This window comes from Fusarium oxysporum, chromosome VII (genome assembly GCF_013085055.1).
Source record: "Fusarium oxysporum Fo47 chromosome VII, complete sequence".
Classification (NCBI taxonomy): Eukaryota; Fungi; Ascomycota; class Sordariomycetes; order Hypocreales; family Nectriaceae; genus Fusarium; species Fusarium oxysporum.
The window spans coordinates 208600-234395 of NC_072846.1; the positions used below are offsets into that span (position 1 = coordinate 208600).

A 25796-nucleotide genomic window follows, 5' to 3' on the forward strand; every position below is an offset into this window, starting at 1 on the left:
AGAATAGGCATCGGTCCTCGGCGGTTTCTTCTGCTACCCAACCGGATGGCAAGCTTTTCTGCAGGTCATTTAAAGGCCTGTGCTGACGAGATTCCTCTCTCGTGGCCCCGAGTGACGCATGGTGAATTATGATCTTGATGTCAGACTCAGGTTGACCAGGTAGCAATGTGAGTATTCGAATATCGTCGTCGACTAGCTTGGAATACTCGTATAAAGACATCGTGGCGTCGTGGGGAAGAGAAAGGACTGGAAAACGCCTTGCCTAAGCGGGGTTGTATTTATTTGGCCCCCAAAAGAACAGCGCTGCAATAGAGCCTTTGTGGGTCTGGACACTATTGATTGGTTAGATCCATAAACACCTTAGCGCATTTGACATAACGTGGTTGATAAGCAAGTGCTCCACTTCTATTTAAAAATCTATTAAAGGTTCAAATTTAGCCTGAAATAGCTATAAATTTATAACTTATAAGTTATATAAGTCTTAAAATAAGCTATATAAATCTTGCTAGAATTTTTTTTTTTTTTAAAAAAAAAAAATTTCCTATACTTTTGTCGAAATATTCGTCTATATCTGTATTTTCAGAATCAGAGGGAATTTCGCAATCGTCGTACCAGTCGTCGTACCAGTCCTCGCCACAGGATCCGTCATCTTCGCTGTCCGCCCTGTCACTAACGTGATTGTCTCCTCCCAGTTGTAGTTGACGGACCAAGTATAATGTGTGTGACGCGCAGATCGTCGATTGAAATGTGTCGCACTTAGCGTGCTTAAAGGGTTAAAGTAAAATGTGTTGAGCAGCAGCAAATGTGTTGATTGTTGTCTTAAGTTATCTCTTGTGCGGGGTATTCCATCCCGCACAGTTACTTAAAGCATATAGTTAGATTACTAATGCCTACCCTGCGACAGTTTTCCATTGAATTCAGACCTGTATTCGCCTGGCAGCTAGGATAGGTTCCTCATGTGGAACTGTCTTCGTTTATCTGTGATGCAGTCGAGCCGCCTTGTCGTCCATCTTGACCATACCGCCTGCCAAGGACATGCAGGGTATAGCGAACCAAAGTATTTTCTCATTCGTTGTTGAGGATATGGCAGGGTTCTTTCGATTCGAGCCTTAGAAAGGGGACTGTAATTTAATTTAGCCGAAAAATGTGCTGGTGGCTTTGAACCCCAAGTCGAATTTGCCTACTGGAGTAAGCGGTCATCTACGCGCAGACCTAACTAATCACTTTGGCTCATTTCACTTCGCCAACCTTCTAAGACCACTAAGAGAGAACGATAAGACGACGACTCTTCCTGAATCACAACCCACAACAACATTGTTCCCTGAAATCGCGATTCGACCATGACGACACTCTGTTGGTAGCCTAAACAACTCCTTTCCACCGTACAAAATCCAAGATATATCGCTATCGATGTCGAATTCAGGGATGGATGGGGAGCTCGACAGTATGGGAGACTGTGTATGGGTCGTTGGTACATAAGTGACAGAAAGCAACCCAGTATCTGTGACTAGGCTGGTATTATCGGCTGTAAAGTAGAACGTCCACATTCTCGATGCCTCAACGTAGAACTCCCACGTTCTCGATGTGTGTTGAATCACCCGAGCACACTGGCCCGTCTCGACGCTCCAGAGTCGTACCGTATTGTCGTCAGAGGCAGATGCAACAACCTTGGAGTCGTGCGAAAATACAATCGAGTGGACCAAGCCGACATGGCCTTTAAGCACATGCTTGCATTCCCCCGTCTCCACGCTCCAGAGTCGTATCGTCCTTTCTAAAGAGGCCGATGCCACAACCTTGGAGTCGTGCGAGAATACCACCGAGACGACCGAGCTGCCATGGCCTTTAAGCACATGCTTGCATTCCCCCGTCTCCACGCTCCAGAGTCGTACCGTATTGTCGCGAGAGGCCGATGCCACAACCTTGGAGTCGTGCGAGAATACCACCGAGTCGACAACGTCGCCATGGTCTTCAAGCACATGCTCGCATTTCCCTGTCTCCACGCTCCAGAGTCGTACCGTATAATCGAAAGAGGCCGATGCCACAATCTTAGAGTCGTGCGAGAAGACCACTGAGAAGACCGAGTCGCCATGGCCTTTAAGCACATGCTTGCATTCCCCCGTCTCGACGCTCCAGAGTCGTACCGTATTGTCGCCAGAGCCCGATGCCACAGCCTTAGAGTCGTGCGAGAATACCACCGAGAGGACCGAGCTGCCATGGCCTTCAAGCACATGCTTACATTTCCCCGTCTCCACGCTCCAGAGTCGCACCGTATTGTCGCCAGAGGCCGATGCCACAACCTTGGAGTCGTGCGAGAACACCACCGAGTAGACATCGTCGCTATGGCCTTCTAACGTTGAAAGGCATGCGTCCCAGTTCTCTTCGACATGTGGCCACAAAGACAGCCATTTCGGAATCCGGATCTTAAACAATCCTCCGACCACACTGTTGCTTGGGGAAAACACCAAGGCGGAAGAATATAGTTGTAGAGGTGCTTCATCGATCACGGAAATGTTTGTTTGAACAAAACGAACCGCATCGGCAACAAAACTCGACAGATTCGGGCTCTGGTCATGCTACCCAACGTCAGAAAAGCCATGTTTAAGAAATGAGTTTTAAACGCATACCTCCAGCCAATCTCGAAACGATTTAAGCATACGAAGGCTTTTTGTACTCCGACCCATCAAGCTCATCAATTCCAGCCAATGCAGGAAATGTGTCGTCAAGAAATCATAAACTTTGTTGTCATCGTTAAGCTTGGGATAACCCTCTATGTGATGATAAACCCAGTGCATGCAAGCATATTGGAGGTGTGGAGGAATGCGTTCCTCCAACTCTGACCTGTCCACCGTAGATCTGCGCGTCCCTGGGAAAGATAGGCCGCATATGTTCTCACGCAAACCGCCCCGCATGACACGCAAACAGTGTTTCGCTAAGGTTTGGTGGGTATGTCTTTCATCGACCCGGAGCTCGCTTTCGCTTGTGAGGAGATAGTCTCGAAATGACAAATGTAGTAGCCGCACAGGCGCTTTCCGGGTCGAAGGTATGCTGAGAACTGAATGGAGTGTGTCAAGTCTGTTATCCACCACCTCGGGATCAACCTCAAGCAACTGTGACAAGGCCCAAACTGAAAGAGGGTTGGCAAGGATGACTATACTGCCAACTATCATCTTGAAGTCATTGATGATCTGCGTTTTATCATTTTCTGAGACGTCAGTGATCAACGAGCGTAGAACCGGCCCATAAGTTCTGCCCAATTGAGATACGTGACCTTTAATCTCGTAGTCCAGAACCTTACGCAACTGCATCGGAGGGCTATCGCGTTTCCGATCGCCAACAAAACGACAAACAGTCGCTGCGAAGATAAAGAGCGGCACAGCCATCCGCGCGAGACTCTGTACTATGGGGCGACCTGGCCAATCCGGCCGCAGCTTCCTTTCATCGCCCACCGTCATGTTGAAATCATGTCTGATCTTCTTGAACTCGTCATCCAAAAAGACAATTATGTCGTGCTCGACAACTTGCGCTGAAATATCGTGTAGAACTAAGTCTTGGTAGGAACCCTGAACCTCGCCGAACCCCAGTCGAATCGGAAGCTCTGGCCTGCTCGTTAAGAACACCCTGAGATGAGGGCGGAGGGTTTTTGCTAGCGAGAAAATGTTGATCAGCAACCTGATGTCAGCTTCCTGATCACACTCGTCCAACGCGTCGATCACCATGACGACCGACAATGGAGTGGATGGCGTTGCCACTGCTCTTGACAGTGGTTCCCGAATGAGCTTTTCGAACTGTTCTCTCACGGCCTTGCCAACTATGTCTGGATCGGCATCAATTCCTTTCTTGATGAACGGTGCAACTCCTGGGATGCTCCACGCCAACTGACGGGCTAGGGTAGGCACGAACTTGGCGAGATTCCCTCGATCAGTCTCTCTTCTCTTGAAGAAGAAGCTAGCCCCAAGGTGGCCAGACTTGGCGAAATCCCGAGCGACAGTGCGGGATATGGTAGACTTTCCCGTACCAGCCATACCGTTGAGCCAGAAAATGGCCTCGGCGCAAGGGTCATTCGCCCAATCATGTATTTGGTGTAGGAGATCGACTCTGGTATTAGGCAGACAGGTCGGGTTATGTTCCTCCGCATGAGAGTTGAAACAGGCTCCGGCCGCAACAGGAAGACGATTGAGCACCGTTTTCTGGCCGACATCATGTATGGTCGTACTAATTGGAAGGCTCTGAGTCAGCGAGGCTCTACAAGAACCAATTGTGCCGCTTACCGTAGACTTTGCACTTCTTCTTTCGTATCATGTATGATTTTACTAACTTCAATTCTGTGAATAGATACATTTAACCTGCACCAGTTGACTGACCACTTGAAAGAAGTTCATTAATTCTCTTCTCCGCCTTAACGTTATCCGGAAGTATTTGTAAGAGAAGGGCTTTAGCGTATGCGGCCGCTGCCAAGGCCGCATATCCTTGCCACTCTTTATTCTTGTGCGAATCGGAATAATCGCAAATGCCTCGAATGACAAGACAGGGGAAATGGTTCATCAAACCTGCCGCCTCCATCTCAAAGCATAGTACGCCTTTTTCCGACGCAATCTTGTTACGGATAAAGGCGTCTTTCATTAGCTGGTTGGCTGACGCGATGGTGCCGTAGTGAATGGCAGGATTATCCTCATGCTCGGTCCGTTGGCGTCGCGGCACCAAATTGGTAGGATTAACAACACAGAATTCCGCACAGCCCCTTGGGTCGTGAATAAAATCAGCTTGAAAAAGCCTGTCAGTGTCTGGAGGCGGGCGCTGATAGCCCTGCTGCAACCTTGGGTTCTTAAGAACTGCGTCAATCATCTGTTCGAGCTGGTGCCCTTTTCTCTTGTACTGGGCCTGGATTCCGGTCAGAGCCGTTCGAAGTATTCTCGGGGGCTGGTCTAGGAATCGTGTGTTTTGAAAGACCTGATCCTGTACAGTCTTGCCAAAATCGTACTGGAATACACCGCCTTCGCCATCGCGAGGTGCAGTGACCACAATGTCGCCCAGACGAATATCATGCTTTCCACTGGGCGCACCGCCGCCGATGCCAACAAGTAAGCCTATTCTGACATTTGGAAAGCTACCTAGCATGTTTGTCGCCACACTAGCAGCAGAATCCGTTCCATATTCACCGTCAGGCAAAACAGCCATAACAATGTTGTGTTTCCCGATTTTACCTAATTTGTAGTGGTTATTATCATTGGGTTGCACAAAGACGGGAGGTTCGTGCTCCTCGTCGAGCAATTCTTGCGCGGCGACATATTCTGTTAGGATCGCGGAAATCTATCCGACGGTGTAGTTCTCAGGGTTGGACATGTCTCTTGAAGACAGCTGGGCGAGACAGAAGAGCTTCGTCTGCCTGACCAAAGATGGTGAAAAGAGACGTCACGTAAAGGGTTTAAAGAGTTGTGCTGCAGGATAAGTAGTTTGGTTGCGGGGTAATGATGCCTACTCGAAGCATTAACACAGCTAATCCCATTAAGACGGTGACGGTCGGGTGGCTGGCTTCAGCTGATCCGCAAGTCCGTGCTCGAAGAAATTGCGGACGCGCATTTGCGATCAGAGTCCCGCTGAGAATGATCTACATGGAAACCCACAATGCCAAGATTCATAAGGCTGCAAGGACGGAAAAAGGGCATTTGGTCAGACCAACACTCGCGCCTCTTTCGAACATTCGACAGTCGGGAACAAGTCCTGTAACCCTACAGCTAGCCACCTCAGCTCGACTACATTGGTTGAGAAAATAGCGCACCCCCGCCACCATACACGAAGCAACCCGTCGGTATTCATAATGAGGCGAGACAGGAAGCTCCATTACAGCCAATACCTGTAATGCAGCAGGAGGCTTTTTTCTTTAAGGGCGAATCAATAATACAGAATCCTTCATCAGGTCTTAACTATCTCCGCGGAGCGGGCCGACCTGCCTAACAATAACTTCATGCTAATATGGTTTGCGGGGTAAAGCGTGTCACCTCACAATTGAAACATACGACAGCCAATGATTGCCCATTCGCTTCTCCTCACTGCCACGTCGCAATTGTCCTCTCGCACTACTAAGTGACTCGCCTGCACTTGTCAGTCTGTCACAAGTGCCACTGAACGCCCCATGACCTTGTGCTTCCATCACTGCATGGTCAGCTGCCCGCCATTAAGCTCTGTGTGGTCAGTCTGTGCTGGGGGGCTTTTATGGCTGCAGCCGGTCAAACAAGTCGTTTTAGGGGTTTTGACAGGGTTTACATTAAAACCGAGAACGGCCATAGACCAAGGCTGTTTTCTCTTTCCTCGGAAAAGGAATAAACTCTGTTATCCGTCCCTTCAGTGGCCCACAAGCCCACTACATGGCAGAGCCATGCTTTCGGAACTGGCTAAATGGCACTGGAGCCATGCTACGAATGTGAGCGAGATGACCTAAACCAAGGCCATTTTTAGCTTCTGTCCTTTCCGGAGAAACAGCAGGCATCTATTCCGGGTTGGATCTGATCATCTCCTTGTACATAAGGTCATCATGCAGTATGTTCTCTTCCATGTTAAAATTGAGCCGATCAAGCCGTTTCCTACTTATTTGCAGCGACAGGGGATTAGTACAACTAAACCATGCCGTGTAAGCGGGGGAAGGCGCACAGGCCGAGTAATTTTTGTATTCGGACCCAGAACCTAAGATCAAAAGAATGGTGCACGGGCCAGAAAAAATGGTATTGGGTGCCATTACCAGTGGTAGTTGGTACAGTAGCAAATTCCAACCAACGTGCGCAGGTAAAAAGGATGTAGTTTCATGAAGATAATGATAGGGGACTAGCGCACGGACAAGCAGTCCTTGGTACAGTAGTAGTAATAGCTTATCTGCGCTAGCCAAATTTGGGAATCGTCGCGCTCTCTAAAAGCTGTACTAATCCATAAGAGGAAATCGTCACGGTCGAGTAGTGATGGCATTGTTTCTTGAGTTTAACAAGCAGCTACAACAGGAATATAGACCTAACCAGTAAAAAAAATATCTTCATGTTTTCCAATGGTTAAGCTTCCGGAAGAGTTATATAGGAAAAGGAATCTTGGTTGTGGCCTTGAAAACCTAAGTGCTGATTCCCTCCTGGAGGCGAAGCCGCATTCGGTGCAAATTATTGTTGGCTCTGGCGAATTGTCATACAAGCCGAGACTCTCAAGCTTTTGGAGCTGACTCGGCCGCAATGTGACAATAGCATCAGTGTACGTCGCGAGGCCTGTCATATTGATAAAGTTGAGAAGGCAGCAAGAGGATCGGATACCCTCTATGAAGTCACATTTAGCCAAGAACAAAGACAGAGCTTGATCGCTGCTCCCTTCCTATCGACATAACGGAAATTACTACACACGTTGTGAAGTCCAAGAGCGCGGTCGTCTACATGGTTGGCACGGGCCTTCGTGGAAGAAACGCGGCGCATTTCGCGTTCTAGGTTTACAGGCCCAAATGGAAATGCGGAGCATTTCCAGAGGGGAAATTCGGGGTAAGAGAATGGAGATTCTGATTGGTGCAGAAGTGGAAATGCGGCGCATTTCTAGTCTACATTCTTGAGTAGGGTCGGGTAAAGTGTTGGAACAGGGAATAGAAACGACAGTCTACTTTTATTTGAGTAGGGTTACTCAACGCATCTGCAATGCGCTGTGCCTCATTTCAATGGTGCAGGGAAGCCTTGATCACGGAGATGGAGAAAAGGTCCCCACATGGCGTGATCTAACAAATGGCTGTGCACATATAAAGTCACGTGCCTGCTTGTTGTTACCTGTTCGCTCGCTCGCTTGCTTTGCCTTGCACTTTCCACTTCGAACACGGTAGAGCCCTGCGATGAGCCTGGCGCAGCTATCCCTTTACTCAGCAATTCTATTGGGCTCACAAGCTGCGCCCTGGCTACAGGGGTCCTTTTCAGCTGCTGATGCCTCCCTTCCCCGCACGAGAAATCCCGCAAAGATGTTGCTGCCCAAGTTGTCAGTGATGACAATCCGTTTGTCGTCCCGACTCATCGATCCGAACAGAAGCCATCTCCCTGATACCGTCATATCGCGCAACAAGGCCAAGGTGCCCTCTTCAAAGTGAAGATGGCGCCTCGCTGGTTTGAGAAAGTCGAATCCAAGGCCAAAAAGCTGTTGTCTCCTTCGACTCCTTCACCATCACCTTCGCCGACACCGTCTCAGCCTGCATCTGAACCAGAAGCTCGACCAACATCTCAGCCAACGCCTTCTCCACCCACCTCGACAGATTCCGAAACCTCACCGCTGCCGAATCTACAGGAGCGACTTTGGAACCAGGCCTACGACGAGCTCAAAGCGAGCGAGCCCAAACTGGTCGAAGCGTATGAGAAGATCCTATCCGTTGGACTTCACCGAAAGGACCCGAGCTCTGTTACTTGCGAATCAACGGAAAACGAGATAGAGGGGGCTCGTGAGACAAGATGCCGCCAAATGCAGCAGTTAGTCCGGGATGGACTAGACCGGACGCAGAAAGCAGCGTCCATCAAGCGAGGAATCGACGAAGGCTTGCAGGCAGTGCAAGCGGTGAGAGGGATAGTGGACAAGGCGATACAGGCCGCACCGGAAGCCGCCATCGCCTGGGTTGGCGTCTGTCTTGGACTAGAGGTGTGTGTGATCGGCTTTCCTAACCGAAGAGAACGGTGGATGATCCCCCGCTAACAGTTGCTAGATCCTTTCGAACCCCGTCACCGAGGCACGCTACAATCGAAATGGCATCGCCTACGTCCTGTCGAGAATGGAGTGGTACTGGAACCTCGTGTCCCTACTTCTCGACGAGAATAAGGCAGAGCAGTCCTCTGCGGGACTGCGAGTCCAACTAGAGAAGCACGTCGTGCTGCTATACGAGAAACTTCTCTCGTATCAGGTGAAGAGCGTCTGCCTTTACCACCGTAACTGGGCTGCCGTGGTCTTGAGGGACGTGTTCCGACTAGATGACTGGGCTGGCCAGCTCGACGAGATCCAAAAAGCCGAGGCTTCTGTTCGAACAGACTCGGATCAATACAACATTGAACAGAGCCAGATCTATCTCCGAAAACTCAACGACGCCGCAAGCGCTCTAGAGATAAATCTTCAAGACATCCATTCGGCCATCAAGGATCAAACACGACAGCAAGAGAAGAGATACCAAGACGCCAAGTATGAGAAATGTATGCAGGATCTGCACGTGACTTATCCACGCGAGGATAAGAAGCGAATCCAAGACACGAAGGGTGGCTTACTCAGGGACTCGTATCGCTGGATTCTTGACCACGCCAAATTCCAGCAATTTCGCGACGATCCGCAGAGTCGGCTGCTCTGGATCAAGGGTGACCCTGGCAAAGGCAAGACCATGCTCCTGTGCGGCATCATCGACGAACTAGAGAAGGGATCAAACAATCTTGTTTCCTATTTCTTCTGCCAGGCCACTGAGACTCAACTAAGCAATGCGTCGTCTGTGCTGCGTGGCCTCATCTACCTCCTTATCATCCAGCAACCGTCGCTCATCTCGTACCTTCGGTCCAAGCACGATGTTACAGGCGAGAAACTCTTCCAAGGCATTAATGTCTGGGTGTCTCTGGTCGAGATACTCACAGACATGCTGAAGGACCCGACTTTGAAAGATGTAGTCTTGGTCGTCGACGCCCTTGACGAGTGCATTACCGATCGACCCCAGCTTCTTGATTTCATCATCCAATCGTCGTCCACTCCTTCATCCCGCGTCAAGTGGATCATATCCAGTCGCAACTGGCCAGACATTGAGGATAAACTTGACAGTACGAAGCAGAAAGTCAGGTTGCCCCTCGAGTTGAACAAGGACTCAATCTCAAAGGCTGTTGATATGTATATTGGATACAAGGTGGATCGATTGGCATGCCATAAGAAATACGACAAGGAAACAAGGGACGCTGTCGAGAATTACTTAACCTCTAATGCCGACGGCACGTTTCTCTGGGTCGCCTTGGTCTGTCAAGAGCTCGCAGATCCCAAGGTCCGAAAACGGCATACGCTCAACACGTTAAAGTCATTCCCTCCGGGGCTTGATTCGCTCTATGACCGAATGATAGGGCATATCGGTGATTCGAAGGATGCGGACCTTTGCAAGGAAGTCCTGGCCATCGCTTCGGTCGTATACCGACCTATAACCTTGGATGAGTTGAAGGTTCTTATTGAGTCGCTCGAGGACCTCGACCAGGACGACTTGGAAGAAATCATCAGATCCTGCGGTTCTTTCCTGACTCTTCGAGAAGGTGTCATCTACTTTGTGCATCAATCAGCCAAGGACTTCCTGCTTAACAAGGCATCTGACCAAATCCTACCATCTGGCGCCGCGCACCAGCACCATGCTATCTTCTCGAGGTCGTTGGAGGCTCTCTCAGAGACTCTCGAACGTGACGTTTACGAACTGGGCGTCCCAGGGTTTCCCATCGATGAGGTCTCGCTGCCCGACCCTAACCCATTGGCTTCGATCCGATACTCTTGCGTCTACTGGGTTGACCATCTCGACAACTCGAATCCCACAGAGAGGATAAGTGACAACAGGGATCTACAGGACGGTGGCGTCGTCCATGAATTCGTCCAAAAGAAGTATCTATGTTGGCTAGAATCTCTCAGTCTCTTACGCCGTATGTCGGAGGGAGTCAACGCAGTACACAAGCTCGAGGCTTTAGTGGTGAGTTGCTTTGGGCATTTACTGGAAGCGGTCTGACAATTCTATAGAGAAACATGGGAGCGCAGCAACTGACAAAACTGCTTCAAGACGCGCGCCGTTTCATTCTTTCCCATAAAAGGCCGATCGAGATTGCTCCATTGCAGGCCTATGCGTCAGCACTCGTGTTCAGTCCAGAACACAGCCTCATTAGAGAGGTCTTCAAGAAGGAGGAGCCGAATTGGATGATATCGAAACCGAGAATGGAAGCGGATTGGAACGCGTGCCTGCAGACGCTTGAGGGCCATGGCGGTTCGGTGAACTCGGTGGTGTTCTCACCAGATGGCCAACGTCTTGCATCAGGCTCGGTCGATAACACAGTCAAGATCTGGGATGCAGCAACGGGCGCGTGCCTGCAGACGCTTAAGGGCCATGGCAGTTTGGTGAAGTCGGTGGTGTTCTCGGCGGATGGCCAGCGTCTTGCATCAGGCTCGGTCGATAACACAGTCAAGATCTGGGATGCAACAACGGGCGCGTGCCTGCAGACGCTCGAGGGCCATAGCGGTTCGGTGAACTCGGTGGTGTTCTCGGCGGATGGCCAACGCCTTGCATCAGGCTCGTACGATAACACAGTCAAGATCTGGGATGCAACAACGGGTGCGTGCCTGCAGACGCTCGAGGGCCATGGCAGTTGGGTGACATCGGTGGTGTTCTCAGCAGATGGCCAACGTCTTGCATCAGGCTCGTACGATAACACAGTCAAGATCTGGGATACAGCAACGGGCGCGTGCCTGCAGACGCTTAACGTTGGAGCAGAGCTATCCCGCCTTTCATTCGATCCAACGACCAACTCTCGCCTCTGTACCGACATTGGACTTCTGAACTTGGATTCACCGAATCTAACGCCTGCCGTTAACGTCCAGCCGACTGAGGAGGCTATTTTACAACGTGCTAACCACTCTGGTTATGGTATAAGCACCGACAGGGTATGGGTCGTGAAGGATGGAAAGAACATGCTTTGGCTAGCTCCGGAGTATCGCCCCGTGAAATCGGCTGTGGTGGGATCAACGGTCGCTATCGGCTGCAGCTCAGGCCGTGTACTGGTGGTGAAGTTCTCTTAGAGCGGAGGCAGGCATACTTACCTCTTTGGTTACAAGCATACATGGGCAACCTGTATAACATGTTAAGAAATCCGTCAACATGTTAAACAGAACAAGATAAGAAAAAATACAGATTACAGGATAACAGGATAAGATAACCGGATAACAGGATAAGGAACACGATAGTAAGCCAATGAGGCGATGAAACCAAACAATTAATTTGTCGGCTCTATTCTATATCAATCAATATCCTCTCTGTCTTCTAAATCGTCATCAGAATTAGTAAGATTGTTTTTTAATGCGGAAAACATCATCGGTAACCCAAATCCACCGCGGGATGTAGGTATGATATGACCTTCGCGCAACCAGCTGCCTATACACTCTACCCTCTCAATGTTTGCACATTTAATCCGCAGCCTATCCCATGAGCATGTCCTGCGTGCCCCAGAGAAGGCTCTCTCTGGCTCGGATGACTCTGGTGAAATGGAGAGTATCGCGATGGCCATGCGGCTAAGTCGTGGATATCTTCTCCGCTGCTCATATGCACACCACCATTGAAGCGGCGTAGAATCGATCTCTATCGGCTGAGCGGTACTGAAGGTCACGAAATCATCCTCAGAACGCAACACGGCGGTCTTTACCTTCATATTCCTTGCCAACTGAGCTAGTTTATTACTCTCATGTTCCACAAAGTCCGGGGCAGCGCTCGGAGCGGCCGGAGGCTTAGTAGGGAGTTCAATATTGTATTCTTCCTCCCAAATCGCTTGTGCTCCGCCAATTGCGTTGTCGTACCACTCATCCGGCCAGTTCTGCTTAATGTTTGCGACTCGTTTCGAAGGGTCGAGAAGGAGAGCGACGGAATAAACGGGAACGTCCTCGGTCATGGTGTAGTATTTATTCATAATGAACCAGCCCATATCGATGGCATGTAGCATGCGTTCATCGCGTGTCTCGGGAGCGCTGTAGTGCTGCTATATTCGTATTAGCATCTATCTTAGCTGTTGAGACCGGCGATGAGATGTCCTCGCTACGTCGCAATGAAATGGTTCACCTTCTCGTTTTCATAATGAGAAAGAAGACAGTCCATTAGAAATAATGACTGTGAAAGAGATGCTTTATTGCCCTCAGCGCACAATGTGGCCCCATCAAAGGGTTGGAGAAATAGGTACGCTTTCTGAAGCAAATCCCAATCAGCCGCTGTCAATCGATTGTCTCCGAGGATCTGCTCGTGTTCATGCATGAATTAGACGATCTGCGACTTCTTTTTGAAAAGCTTATCGAGGACATGATACCATGAAGACCACCGCGTCTCATTATCGATCCCTAGTCGCAAACCGATTTCAACGTCCCAGAGCTGGCTATTAAGCGATGAGCAGCATGCCCAAACAGCCAGACCGTGCAGTTTACATAGCGCAGGTATGCCATTAATACCTAGATAGTCCTCATCAACATCCGATCTCGAGAGACGTCTGCGTCCTCTATGTCTTCTGGTGGTGAGGGCCTGAGAGAAGCGAATTAGCAGGTCTTCACTAGTGACTTCAGATGCGGCTTCAAGTGCGGCGATGAGGGCTTCATTCGATGACCCGAGAAGGAAGGCATGAAGGGAGATGTTGATGATGTGGCCGATGCAGCGGATGCGGCGTTTTTTTGGGGTCATAGTCGATCCACCGCTCATCATTAGATTAGTCCTTCAAAAACGGCCGCCAACTTACATTAAGATTCTCTTTCAATCGACGTGCTATGGACTCCAGACATGTGTCGTTTGACGTAGCGTTATCCCCGGTGTGATAGCCGAGTTTTGGCATGATCTGATCTCTATAGAATACATGGTTTTCCGCAATGTGACGCATGGCCTGACGTCTGGACGTGATTAATTGATCACCGATGGTCGGATTGCAGGCCAAAGCGAGATCCTTCAACTCGTTCCATTCAACAGCTGAAAAAGGAGCTCTCCGCCGTGTGAACAGTCCTATGACAGCCTCATTGTATGCCTGCCGATTGAAAACCTGCCGAAGACTATCCGGTGTAGGAATAGATGCAAACATGGCGGGTAATAAGCGTTGATTCGATGATATCGGCGAAGGCGGCGGCGGCGGTCGAAGCTGTGCAGCATGGCGGTTTTTTGATATGCTGTACAGCTGTTGCTCGATGCACATGACTCCATTTAGGGCATAATCGGCACACATAAAGCACAGTGCCTTTGGTCTTTCGTTTGCGGCCGGCGGCAAGCGGTTTGTTCTTATCTGGATACTGCCGATCCATAATAGAAAAGAAGTTTGAAGGCAATTGATCAGATGTCTGAGAATTAGAGTCGCCGATCGACGATAAAATATCGCTTTCTGAAACCATAATGATGGGTATGAGATGAAAACTATAATACGAAAAGTTTCCGGTATTTGTGATGTCTGGGGCGATAAAAAGCTGTTACATTCAGCGATGAATTGATTTCCATAGAAGCTCTTGGTTCTCTATCTAATGAGTGGAAAATAGGTCGGTTTCTCATACCTAGGGTGAAGGGCCTCCGGAGTCGTTGTGCTGAAGAACTTGCTTTTCGGGAAACATCGATGACACCAACTGCTAACCGGAAGTTCGGACTTCCGACGCGCCAGTCAGCAGCCTTTCTGAACGGCTGAGAGACCTTCCTTCCGGTTTGATCAATGTATGACCTTTTGGTCCGTTTGATGTGACAAAAGCAATGAAAAAAGCTTACTTCAGTTATCCTGTTTATTCTGTTATTCCGTTATAACAGATTAGTGTGAGAGCTTTAACATGATAACAGAATAACAGAATAAAAAAATATTAACAGGTTATACAGAACAAGCAACAGAATAACAGAACAAGTTGCCCATGTATGTCCGACACGGTCGTCATCCACAGCGAGTGCATAGCCGCAACGCGTACAGATGACCGCCTTTTCTGGTAAGTTCAAGTGGAGATGCAGCTTTTCCAGTCTTGAATATTGCTCCAGGCTTAGTTGAAGTCCTTCATACATATCCAGATTTATGATGACGTTGAAATATTATGTTCGAAGGAGATTAGGGGCGGGTGTTAGTTGGAAGTTGAATGGAGTCTACACGGTTGGCACGGACCAGCACAACTCGAAAACGGGCCCTGTTTCGCGATGGTTGTAAACAAGCAGGAACAGGAACGGGCCCCGTTTCAGCTCGTCATACCCTTGTTGAAAGTAAATGGCTGTGATTGGCCGAGAAGCGGAAACGGGGCCCGTTTCTGTCTTTAATACATGAGTAGGTGGAATGTGATGAAATCAGCGCCTTCGGCCCTTGCGAAGATGAAATGCGGCACGTCTCTCAGTCGTGACGGAATCAACCGGGGCCGCTCCGGATCTAGATCCACACGATCCAAGGTCAGGTGGACGTCTGTAGAAATATTCTGACCATACTGAGGAGCGGAATAAAACCGAATCCCATGAGTTGGAACTGCCGGAGAATTCACAAAGCCCAAGATGCTGTCGACGTCAAATGAAATACTAGGTGGAGTCTGAGGGGGCTGTTCGACGTGGAGGCAAGCCTGCTTGGGTTTGCCATCAGAGTCTTGGGTTGTGGAGCCGGTAAATAACGCCTGCCATTGATCCGGGGTGAGCTCCGTTGTCTCGTCATCAGTTTCGGGGGCGAGAATGTACTCTTTGTCAAGTGTATGAGGTACATCTTGGGGGACTAATCTATCAAGTCCGTGGTGGTTATCTGGTCCCTCGGCTTCGATGTGCGCGGTCAGAGATTCTCGGTGGCTTTGGGCACTACAACCATGTATACCGGCAAGAAACTGCTGAATAAACTTCTGTGTAGTATATTCCACATCGGTGTTGGCATCATCATTAGCCAGATCTGCTGACTCCTCGGCATAGATTTGTGGGCTTTGGGGCTGTCTCTGATCTTCGCCCTCTTCAGCAGAGTAGATGTCAACTATTTCCTCCTCATAATAGGGGTCTGGCTCGATAGTACTGATGGTGGAACATCAACTTCTTGAATGGAGATAGTAAAGTTGTCACAAGCAAAATTGCTGTTTTCTTCAATCTCCTCAGTGTCGGGTAATGAATTGTTCTCAAGTTCCGATAGCCCATTGTCTGCCACTGAACCAACTGCGTTTGCCAGTAGTTCACCCTGGTGGTTTCCCTTGGTAATATCCTTTCTTGCTTTCTGGCGATTTCGGCAGTTTCGTGTACGAATTGCTTGTAGAAGGCGCCGAGGTACCGTAGCGCTGTCCTGTTTTTTTGTGCCTACAAATCGAACCTTCATCACTTCTCGTACAACAGAACTCCCACAGAATGATTTTATTGCGGTCACGATAAGTGAAAGTAAGTGATGTCCAGTGATCGATGTTACTTATTTACAGAAACTGACCGCTTAGATGATCAAAGTACTTTGTTTTGCGATAGCGCGAGGGGATCGGGTCACTCATAAAGACCGGCATCGTCTAGGCGCACAGGACCTGTGTGCTCGGGGCACAGACCCCCCCCTGTCAGCAGGCTAGGGGCACAGCCCCCTGACTAAGCATTCATCATTTATGGGATGTTGAGGGAGCGATTTTCAGGGGCTAAGCATCTTTATCTTGATCTCTGTATCATTTTATCAATTAACTTAAATGGATCAATTTCCGGATGACTGCTTACCTCCTGAGCATACATATGCATCTCGAGATGATCTATTCCAAGCGATCAATCGCTGGGCAGCACCACGAGGCTATGCTTTTGTTACCGGAAGGTCCAACAAAGGCAAGTCTGGGAGACTTACAGTTTACTTCACTTGCGATCGTGCCCGTCGGCCTCCAAGCGACTCAAGAAGCCGTATTCGAGCAACCTGCACTCGAAGTACTCCCTGCCCCTTCTCTATCACCGCAAAGGAGTTACCCGATGCATCTGGCTGGGTTGTACGACATCGATCGGATAGTCAATATGCTACACATAACCACACGCCAAGCACCCATCCCACTGCTCATCCTGTTCTTCGAAGGCTCTCGAAGGACGATAAATCAACAATCAGAAATCTTACAAAGGCTGGAATCAGCTCAAAAGAGATTAGAACCTATATTCGACAACATTCAAATTCCATTGCAACTCAGAAGGATATCTCCAACAGCATTGCAGAAGCTCGACGATCATCTCGCTTTGGCCAGAACACAATGCATGCTCTTATTAACCAGCTAGATCAAGAAGGCTGTTGGAATCGTATGCAGGTAGATAGTGAAGGACGGGTTACAGCAGTTTTATTTGTTCATCCTGAATCACTTACCTATCTGCAAGCATATCCTGACCTTCTTCTTCTAGACTGCACATATAAGACGAATCGGTATGGCATACCGCTTCTCGACATTATCGGCGTTGATGCCTGTCAACGATCATTCTGCATTGCTTTTGCATTCCTCAGCGGCGAAGAGGAACAAGACTACCAATGGACTCTCGAACGACTGAAGTCTTTATATGAGGTCTGCAGTACAAGCTTTCCGTCTGTCATTATTACGGACTGTGCTTTAGCTTGTATAAATGCAGTTGCTATCTGCTTTCCATCTGCAGTCCTTCTATTATGCCTTTGGCATGCTAATAAAGCAGTCCTTGCTTATTGTCGGCCGGCCTTTATTCAACACCGAACAGATCCAAAGACAATCGAGGCAGAGCTTCTTAGCTGGCAAGAGTTCTATAACCAATGGCATTTGATCATTCAATCAGCTGATCAGGTAACCTTTGATCGGCGGGTTCAGCAGCTTGAGCAGCGATATCTACCCGCCTACGCCAATGAGATGAGATATTTGCATGCAACGTGGCTAAACCCTCACAAGGAGAAGCTTGTAAAAGCTTGGGTTGATCAGCATCTTCACTTTGGTACTGTCGTTACTTCTCGTGTGGAAGGTATTCATAGTCTACTTAAAAGCTATCTAAATACATCGACACTAGATCTATTTGAGGCTTGGGGTGCTATTACACGAGCTGTTACCAATCAGGTCCATCAGCTACAGTCAAATCAAGCCCAACAGCAACTTCGACAACCAATTGAGCTTCGTATAGCTCTGTATAGTGCTGTTCAAGGTTGGGTATCTTTTGAGGCGTTGAGGAAGGTTGAAGAGCAACGAAAGCGGCTTTTGGATAAAAAACCCCCTCTGCCTCGCTGCACTGGTATTTTTATGCGTACACTGGGATTGCCTTGCGCTCACCTACTTCAGACCTTACCAGAACAAGGCCAAGTTCTTCTTGAGCATTTCCACAAGCATTGGCATCTGAAGCGCCCAGGGCAGCAACAGTTACTTCTGGAGCCTCGCACTCGCATAGATGCAAGGGCTACTATACCAAATCTGCCACAATCAAGTACAAAAAGACTACCAAGCTCCTTTGAAGCCGCTGCGACTACAGGAAAAGCAAGGGCAAAGGCCCCGCCAAAATGCAGCAAATGCCATGAAGTCGGTCACCAAATGAATTCGAAGGCATGTCCCTTGCGGCATCAAGAGCTCTTGGAAAAGGTAGCAGCAGAGGCAAAGCCACTGGCAGAAACAGATGTATCGGCAATGACAGCGGCACTGGCAGTCCTCGCCGATCAGCCGGAGACTATGACTGGGACCTTGCAAGACTCGCCCGGTGGCGCCTCTCAGCGTCCGGGATCTCCTGTTCATGAGCAATCCCCTTCGCTTGGCCGGCCATCGCCATCACCACCGAGATACGGTTCTCCACGGGAAATGTATGAAAGATATGTTGCCGCAAGAAGCGCGTGGTACGCAGTGCAGCCAGCTGGCAGCATTAAGACGAACCAACAATATCGCAGAGCGATGGGGCTCCCACTCCGGTATGACAAGCAGAGCTACGAGTGGTGCTTGGACTACAAACAGATGTCCAAGCGCTGTATCACGTCAACAGGATCAAGAGAATGGACGAAAGAGGAGATGATGGCGTATTTGGATTGGAGTAAGGCGGAGGATGAGCGGATTGAAGCCCAGGTCGCCGAGATGGGAGAGAATCCTTTGGCTAATAGAAGAAGGGGCATCAAAGACATTTGGGAGAGAATAGAAGCAGACAGTAGGGAACAAGAAGCTTTGCACTTAGCTAGTGGGCGTACAGAAGATTGTATCATTGTTGGAAGTCATGGGTATTAGACGGTCACTCGGTAGCAAAGCTATTTAACATTCTCCGGCTGTCATAGCTGTGTATAATTTGGATAGTCCTTCCCGTCCGTATTTCAATAATCACAGTCAAAAGGTAGCTGTCGGCTCCGTTGAATGCGTTAGTACATTCAGTCAATTTCTAATTCAACGGGAAATGCTTAGTCAGGGGACTGTGCCCCTAGCCTGCCGACAGGGGGGGCTGTGCCCCGAGCGCACAGGTCCTGTGCGCCTAGACGGCGCCGGTTACAGATGTGGAGATTACTTAACTAAACAGACTTAGCGCGGGTATGCAGTGCGCTAGCTCGTGGAAGGACTAGTTTTGACCACGGAATTCTGATTGGCTATGAGCTGTGAAGCGACGACGAGTTTTTCACAACTAATACGAGCGATAACGTCACAACGAGAGCAGGAATGAAGATAAAAAGAGTTTTCATAATATCTAAATGACCTTGAGACTGGGTATAGTGTATGGAAAGTAGTTTTGGTCAGCTCCCTACGCCCATGTCTAGTCACCTTTTTCATGATGTCGATCTCTGGACAATATATGCATGCCCCACTAGGCGAAAGCCACGGCCTCTTCTAAATCGAACGTCAATGCCATCACCACCACTAGTGTAAAGGTTGAGGTTGAACGAGTTCACCGTAGAAAACCGTAAAAGCTCACATAACATCATAGCGAAAAGACTTAATGACAGTTGGGGGCTGTCGTACCCAAGTCAAAGACATCTTCGTCGGGTAGATCACCCTAGCATCATAATATTAGGCAGCTCTTCTGCGTGAAGGGTAGCTTTGCATCGTCTTAGAAAGCCCTGGCGCCAATTTCGCGTGTCAGGGTCCAAGACCGAGAAGGGCTATAAGACCCAAACTTCCGGCTCGGTTAATTGCCTGAAAACTTTGCACTCCAACCGGAACTAATCTTTATATTTGTCCCGATAGCTGGGTTTCTCATCATCAGACACTGATTATGCAATTTAGACTTTAGGAACCCGCTAAACTCTTCAATTTTGAACAACAATGCCCTGTACAGAATAGGTATTAGCGCCAACACGCCAAGCTCATTCAGACAGAGCGGTATGGTACGCCACAGAATATGCCGCTCTGCACAGGACAGTAAAAACGGGACCTTCTTGGTTCAATTAAACCCGGAAACCTTGAAATTGAGATCTGTTTGGGCAAGGTGTCGTTGTGATGTCGATCCCTCGACGTTTATATGGTCCCATGATTGTGGGGGATTTGATGTAACATTGGAACTTTGGGGTTGATCCGGTAGATCAGTCATCCCTCTTGGCGTGCCTGTATGCTGTTACTGACCCATCAACGTTGACTTGCACCTCTAAGGTTGTGTTTCAAACATTTTTGACTGGTCCGAGGGAGAAATAGGCTATTAATAGGCCCAGGTGTTGGTTAAGCCATATGTAGCAGTTTGCCTTGAAGCAAAGCTAGGTGGTGATGGAAAGTGACTACCAACAGTTCATGTAAGCCTTAAGCCTTGTTAGTGAGATGCCCTGACAAGACTCTAAACGAATAGGGAAAAGGGACCTAATCAAACAGGCCAAACTTTTACCTTGTCAGTGGAAAGTTATATCTAAATTAAAGTTTGAGTCTGTCATCGTTGCCTCGAGGCAAAAAGCACTACGCCTTGGCGTTTCAATCATCCAGAGGCTGACATGACAGTCAAGATGGGTGCCCTATAAGTCATGTTGTATGTGCTCATTACCTTGTGGGAGATGTTAGTGACGGAGCTGTCGCCCATACAAGCTAGACACAATTGCAGATCCTGACGCAGATCGCTTCCGTTTTCGAAAAAAGAAAAAGCCTGTGCGTGCTAATGATACGCCAGGTTGGCCTGTCATTTAATGCATGTTTGTCAACTCTATTGGCTTTGATAACAAGATAGAGTTTTATGAAAGCGCTAGCTGACTCGTTGAAGTTATTTGTATTGACGATCTGGCGCTCCCATGTTGGCCGTCAGCATTACTCTGTCAGACTTGCCATCTTGGGACGTAGCGTCTTTACTATCTTGGTCGGCATTGGACAGTCCCTTGCAGATTTTCGCAGAATCGTTTGAGCCTTGCTAGTGCCTGGATCTACCAAACCTTTTTTTGTTAGCGGTGAATATCATCATCTAAACAAGGTTTAGAAATCTGCCGCATGAACCTTTGGCGGATTCACACTGCCGAGTAATGCGTAACATTAGTCCGCATGGACTCGTCAATCAAAGGTTAGCTGACTTGTGGAGTGTTCTATGACTTGGGGGCCGAAAGACAACCTACATATATAGTACTGCCCATCACGCGCTCTAGATTCTTTCGTACGGCCCATCTATATCTTTTGAATAAATCATGTTCCAAAGCCCAATATGATTGATCTGGCTTCGATTTACTATGGCCTCTTCCTAGGTGTCTTCGTCTTTGCCTTCTCAAAGGCCATATCACAAACGAGAGCAATCTGGAAACGCACTCGCAGCCTTCATAATGCCTACGTATATATGATCTGGATCGAGATATGGGTCAATTTTGTATTTGCCTTGATTACATTTCTTTACCTCAATGCCATCATACCCGGAAAGTGAGTAGCCCTTTCTTTGCCATCTCAACGGTGCTCTTTGCTCACCATCTGGCATTAGCCTTGGATTTCTCCTTGCCACTGTTGCTCTCTGGTCCATTCAGACACAGCTCCTACCCCAGATCATTGCCAACCGAGTCGCCTTGATTATGACCAACAGACGCCGAGCGAAGTACTTGAAATGGGGCCTCGTACTCTGTATTGGAGTTGTCAACATCGCCGTCTGCTACATCTGGACGGTCGCGCATCTCAACACGGCCACAGAATCCCAGAAATATACCAATATGGTGTTTGAGAAGGCAGAAAAGTCCTTCTTCCTTATAATCGACTTGGCACTTAACCTGTACTTCCTATATCTGGTCCGGTACCGCTTAATTGCCGATGGATTGGGCAAATACTGGAGACTATTTAACTTCAATGCTGGCATGGTCTTTATCTCGACATCCATGGATGTCTTGCTGCTAGGTTTCTTGAGCTTGCCAGATCCTTACTTGTAAGTTGGCACCAAGCGAGCTGATCACAAATCGGTTAACATGCGTATAGATACGTCCAGTTCGCCCCTCTCGCATACATGGTCAAGCTCTATATTGAGCTTATGATGGCCAACCTCATCTCTAAAGTCGTCAAGAGCGGCACGCACAGTCGAAGTGAAGGCTGGTACTCTAGTAGCAGAGACAAGTCTAACCCGACCGCCTACGGTCTGACCTCTCGTGTCGTTGTGAGCAGCGGCCCTGCTGCACCCAGGAGTGGTAACAGCCTCATGAGCAGGATGGGCAAGGAGCCAGAAACTAATAAGGGCAACAATGGGTCTCAGGCACATCTAGCTACTTATCCAGAGCCTCATGGAATCACAAAGACAGTTGAGACTACAGTCGTGGTGGGTGATGGAGAGAGCGATAGTACCTCATCCAAGGAAAGTATATAGAGTAACTGGTTAACTAATAATGGGATAACAGAAAACTTCTTCAACCTAGTGAAGGACTAATAATGTTATCTATGACTTTAATACAACATGGAATGTCTATATGAATCTCGCAGAATTCAGCGGAGCGATGCGTCGCAGAACAATCATCGGTGGAGTTTCCTCTGTTACTGGAGGTTGATGTAGAAATCTGTACATTTTTATATAGATGCAGTGATTCTGAGACGTGGGGGATGCCAGTCGATGTGCAGATATTTGCGATTAGTCTAAAAAACACAGGAGATGAGATCTTTACAATTAATAACCCCCAAAACAATATCAGCCAGAAAGTCCTTCCTCTACTGCTCTAAGTACTCAAAAAGTGACTGGTAAATCGACCACTCCAACACCTTGGCATAGGGGAGTGTAGTGGACCTCCTCAAGAGGTACAGCGATTTTAAGATCGGGAAATTTCCGATATAGTGTTGTTGTAAATAATCAGCCATCGAAACCAGCAAAACGTTTGCTCAAGCTCTAATACGTACCAAACACAGTTGTAGGCTCAGTCTTGGCAAGGTGCTCATCAATGCATCGATGATCGTCAAATCCAAAACCTAGGGCGTCTTCAACCAGCCACTTGCAGTCCATATCAAATTAATCCGGGTTTTTGAAGGCGTCTTCGTGTCTGTTGGCTGACTGATTGGAAGCAATGATGCCTTTGCTCTGACAAGCTGATAGAATATCAGTTTCAGTGGTTCTTATGTCTTGTTAATGGATTTTAGAGGCTTACTTTGCCGCTAATCTCAAGGTCCTCCTTAGCAGTTCGCTTAATGGCTAGTGCAGATGCGGTGTGGTAACGGCATAACTCCTCAACAAATTGGGGGCCAGGGATGGATCAGGGTTTCAGCTCAGATAGCTGATCTGGATGTTGGGGCAAAGTAATAACTCCCTGGTATCTGTTAACACAGTAAAAGAAGGCTGGGGCAGAAATACGCACCAGTGCAATCATGTTTACCATCGTGGCATTACCAGCAACGAGGAGCAAAAAGGAAATTTGGACTGCGTCGGCCTTCTCAATGTTTCCAGGCTTGACTTGTTCAGTGCAGAGCTTGCTGATAAGGTCATCTTGTGGCTCTTCAAGTCACTTGTCGGCCAGATTCGCGACGTAGTCAAGGAGCTCCCTGCTGAATATTAGCGTCAAGGGTATCAAGAAATCTCTAAACTGAGCTGACTTGTTGGCAGCAGACGGCTCTCGAACTGTGGAACTTCCGTTTGAACGAATGGCATTCTGTTACGTAAGATACTCCAGGTCATGGAAGGGTGCCCCAAGGATTGTGTAGATGACCTAAATGAGGGTTAGCTATAATCTTTTTAAGGCGGTATTTCAGTCTAGAACCTACGTAGGAGGGCGCTGGGAGTGCAAATATCTTGACGAGATGGACTGGGCCGTCGGCACAGCCCTTTTGCTTCAAATCCTCCAGAAGGTCATCTACCGTCTTCTGGATATACGGCTGCAGCTTCTCAACTGCTTCTTGGGTAAAGATTTGCTCCACCATTCTCCTGTGTCAGTTATCAGTTCTCTACTCCCAGCGTCTAGCCCTAACGATAGCTTATCTCTGATGCATATGGTCTGGGGAATCCATATCTAAAATAAAAAAAATAAAAATAAAAAAAGTCGGCTTTGCTTTAGCAGCTTCTTTTCCACCTGCATCTAGCTCGGGAAAGCCAGGGCGTGTGCAGACCTGGATTGGACATGTTAAGTAAAGCTGTTGTTGGGTGATTCGAGGAGCATACCTTGGAGAGCTTATCGGGTGTAGCAACAAAGACGACATCCTTGTGCTTGGTCACGAGCCAGGGAAGACTTCCATGGAAGAGCTTGACTTGGGAGACAGGGTCGGTAGCTCGCAATTTGGCGAACTCGGCTGGTGGCTCTAGGACGGAGGCACGCTCGAATGGGAAGCTTCGCGGATTTGAAGTCGTCGTGGTAACTGTTCGACTAATATGTCGTGTTTCAGGATCTCGGAGTAACAAGCGAGAAGAGAGACGCTGTGAGGAAATAAGGGGTGACGATATTAGAATCGGGAAGGCCAGAGAGTTATGGGTGATGTTGACGTCGGGAGAGATCGGAATTTAGAGCATTTTCTCCGAATAATATATCCTCATTCGTGGGCAGCCCGAAGCATAAGACATTATTGATTTCCAATCACTGTATGATTTTGTCTAGGCTATCACTTCACTCTGTTACCATTATAGTAAGGTTATATCTGTGCTTCACGTACCACCTTTGTAGTGCGGCACTTGCATCAGAATGAAGTGGGAGCAACTGGATGTTAAGGATGAGATTATCTTTATTCCTCCTCCATCGCGAGAAGCTTCAATAAATCCTGAAGATGTTTTTTTCTATGATACGAGCGGTTCAGCACAGCAAAAGCGCTTCTACGAGCGCCTTCGTGATGTCTCTGCAGCTGGCTTTTATGGAAGTCCTCTTCAATATATTCCTGCCGTTCCTTCAAGAAATAGTGTTGAGATTTCCTTCGGCAATGCACAGCGAAATCTTCGCGATAGCTTCACTTTTGGGGATTCTAATGACTTAGAAACCGACAAAGAAGTCCGTGATTTCGTTGACCTTTTACAGGATATCGAGGAGCCCGAGCTGTCGCCGCTTCCACCGCAGCAGCCTTCCTTTGAGAAAGATTTTTCGTCTACATATCACAGAATCATGAATACGTTACATCCCCAAAGGCGCACATAATAATATATCATCACCCCTTTCACCATTGGCGGCAGGATCAGGATCAGAAGTGAAGGCATCGTGGGGCAGGGAAACGCGACCAGACGGCTCTGCAGTCAATCCACACACTTCCGGCCGTAACACCACGAAAAATATGCCTCGCACGATAAAAATGCGTTTGTCAATAGCTTCAATACACTTCAACTGAATGACTGTAGCAATTTCGAATTGATTGCGATAAAATTGGAAGCCGTGGCTAGCAATTTACCGTTTTTCGCACCTAATTCTCATATGTCGGCTGTCTCATGATTTTGCCCTTGTCCCAGAATTTTGCCACCCACTCTCTGAGTGGGGCCTCTTTTTCGATGGATCCACGAGTAAATCATAATCCTTTAGCAGCAAAGTCAATTTGTGCGATAAAAAAGCTAATCTTAGCCCATGCCATTGTTTTTGTTATTTATAGAACTGACAGGTGAAAGCGGTCTTGCTATTGGCCTATTCTGTGGAATGTCACTTTTAATATCGTGGGTCGTATCTGGGCCAATTGCCGTGCCCCACGGTCATTCCAAAGGATAAACACAAAAGATTACAGCCTCATCTTTGTTAAAGTTAGACGTTTGAAAGCAAGAAGAGAAATTTTGGAGTTTTCGAAGTACGCGGTGTAAAACTGCGCCTTTTTGATCGCCAACTGTCAGCCAAAAGCTCATAGTGCAGTGCCTGGTTCTTGTTAGTGCTGACCATATCGCCTGT

General features: G+C 48.2%; 5 protein-coding genes across 5 annotated transcripts; 2 read left to right on the plus strand and 3 right to left on the minus strand.

Moving 5' to 3' along the window:
- Positions 1-1154: 1154 nt before the first annotated feature.
- On the minus strand, positions 1155-5814 carry FOBCDRAFT_251660 (WD domain protein; the record flags this gene model as incomplete). Its single annotated transcript, XM_059610954.1, has 6 exons — positions 1155-1742; positions 1791-2573; positions 2625-4212; positions 4269-4314; positions 4362-5307; positions 5674-5814. The coding sequence occupies 6 exons, from the start codon at positions 5812-5814 to the stop codon at positions 1236-1238; spliced, it is 4011 nt and encodes a 1336-aa protein (XP_059465266.1). The 3' UTR covers positions 1155-1235.
- Positions 5815-8091: 2277 nt separating this feature from the next.
- On the plus strand, positions 8092-12079 carry FOBCDRAFT_321215 (uncharacterized protein; the record flags this gene model as incomplete). Its single annotated transcript, XM_054705306.2, has 3 exons — positions 8092-8628; positions 8693-10672; positions 10720-12079. 3 exons carry the CDS (start codon positions 8092-8094, stop codon positions 11767-11769), a joined length of 3567 nt encoding a protein of 1188 aa, XP_054561281.1. The 3' UTR covers positions 11770-12079.
- A 3398-nt stretch (positions 12080-15477) lies between these two features.
- Positions 15478-15705, minus strand: FOBCDRAFT_104386 (uncharacterized protein; the record flags this gene model as incomplete). The annotated part of the gene is made up of 1 exon (XM_059607703.1): positions 15478-15705. A coding segment is annotated over one exon (228 nt), but the record flags the coding sequence as incomplete, so codon positions are not given.
- A 5503-nt stretch (positions 15706-21208) lies between these two features.
- FOBCDRAFT_185984 (uncharacterized protein) lies at positions 21209-22421 on the plus strand (the record flags this gene model as incomplete). Its single annotated transcript, XM_031189316.3, has 3 exons — positions 21209-21417; positions 21476-21907; positions 21958-22421. 3 exons carry the CDS (start codon positions 21209-21211, stop codon positions 22337-22339), a joined length of 1023 nt encoding a protein of 340 aa, XP_031033301.2. The 3' UTR covers positions 22340-22421.
- Positions 22422-23223: 802 nt separating this feature from the next.
- On the minus strand, positions 23224-25787 carry FOBCDRAFT_241490 (uncharacterized protein; the record flags this gene model as incomplete). The annotated part of the gene is made up of 6 exons (XM_059610360.1): positions 23224-23271; positions 23313-23402; positions 23716-23875; positions 23920-23960; positions 24110-24361; positions 25785-25787. The coding sequence occupies 6 exons, from the start codon at positions 25785-25787 to the stop codon at positions 23224-23226; spliced, it is 594 nt and encodes a 197-aa protein (XP_059465268.1).
- Between the last annotated feature and the right edge of the window lie 9 nt (positions 25788-25796).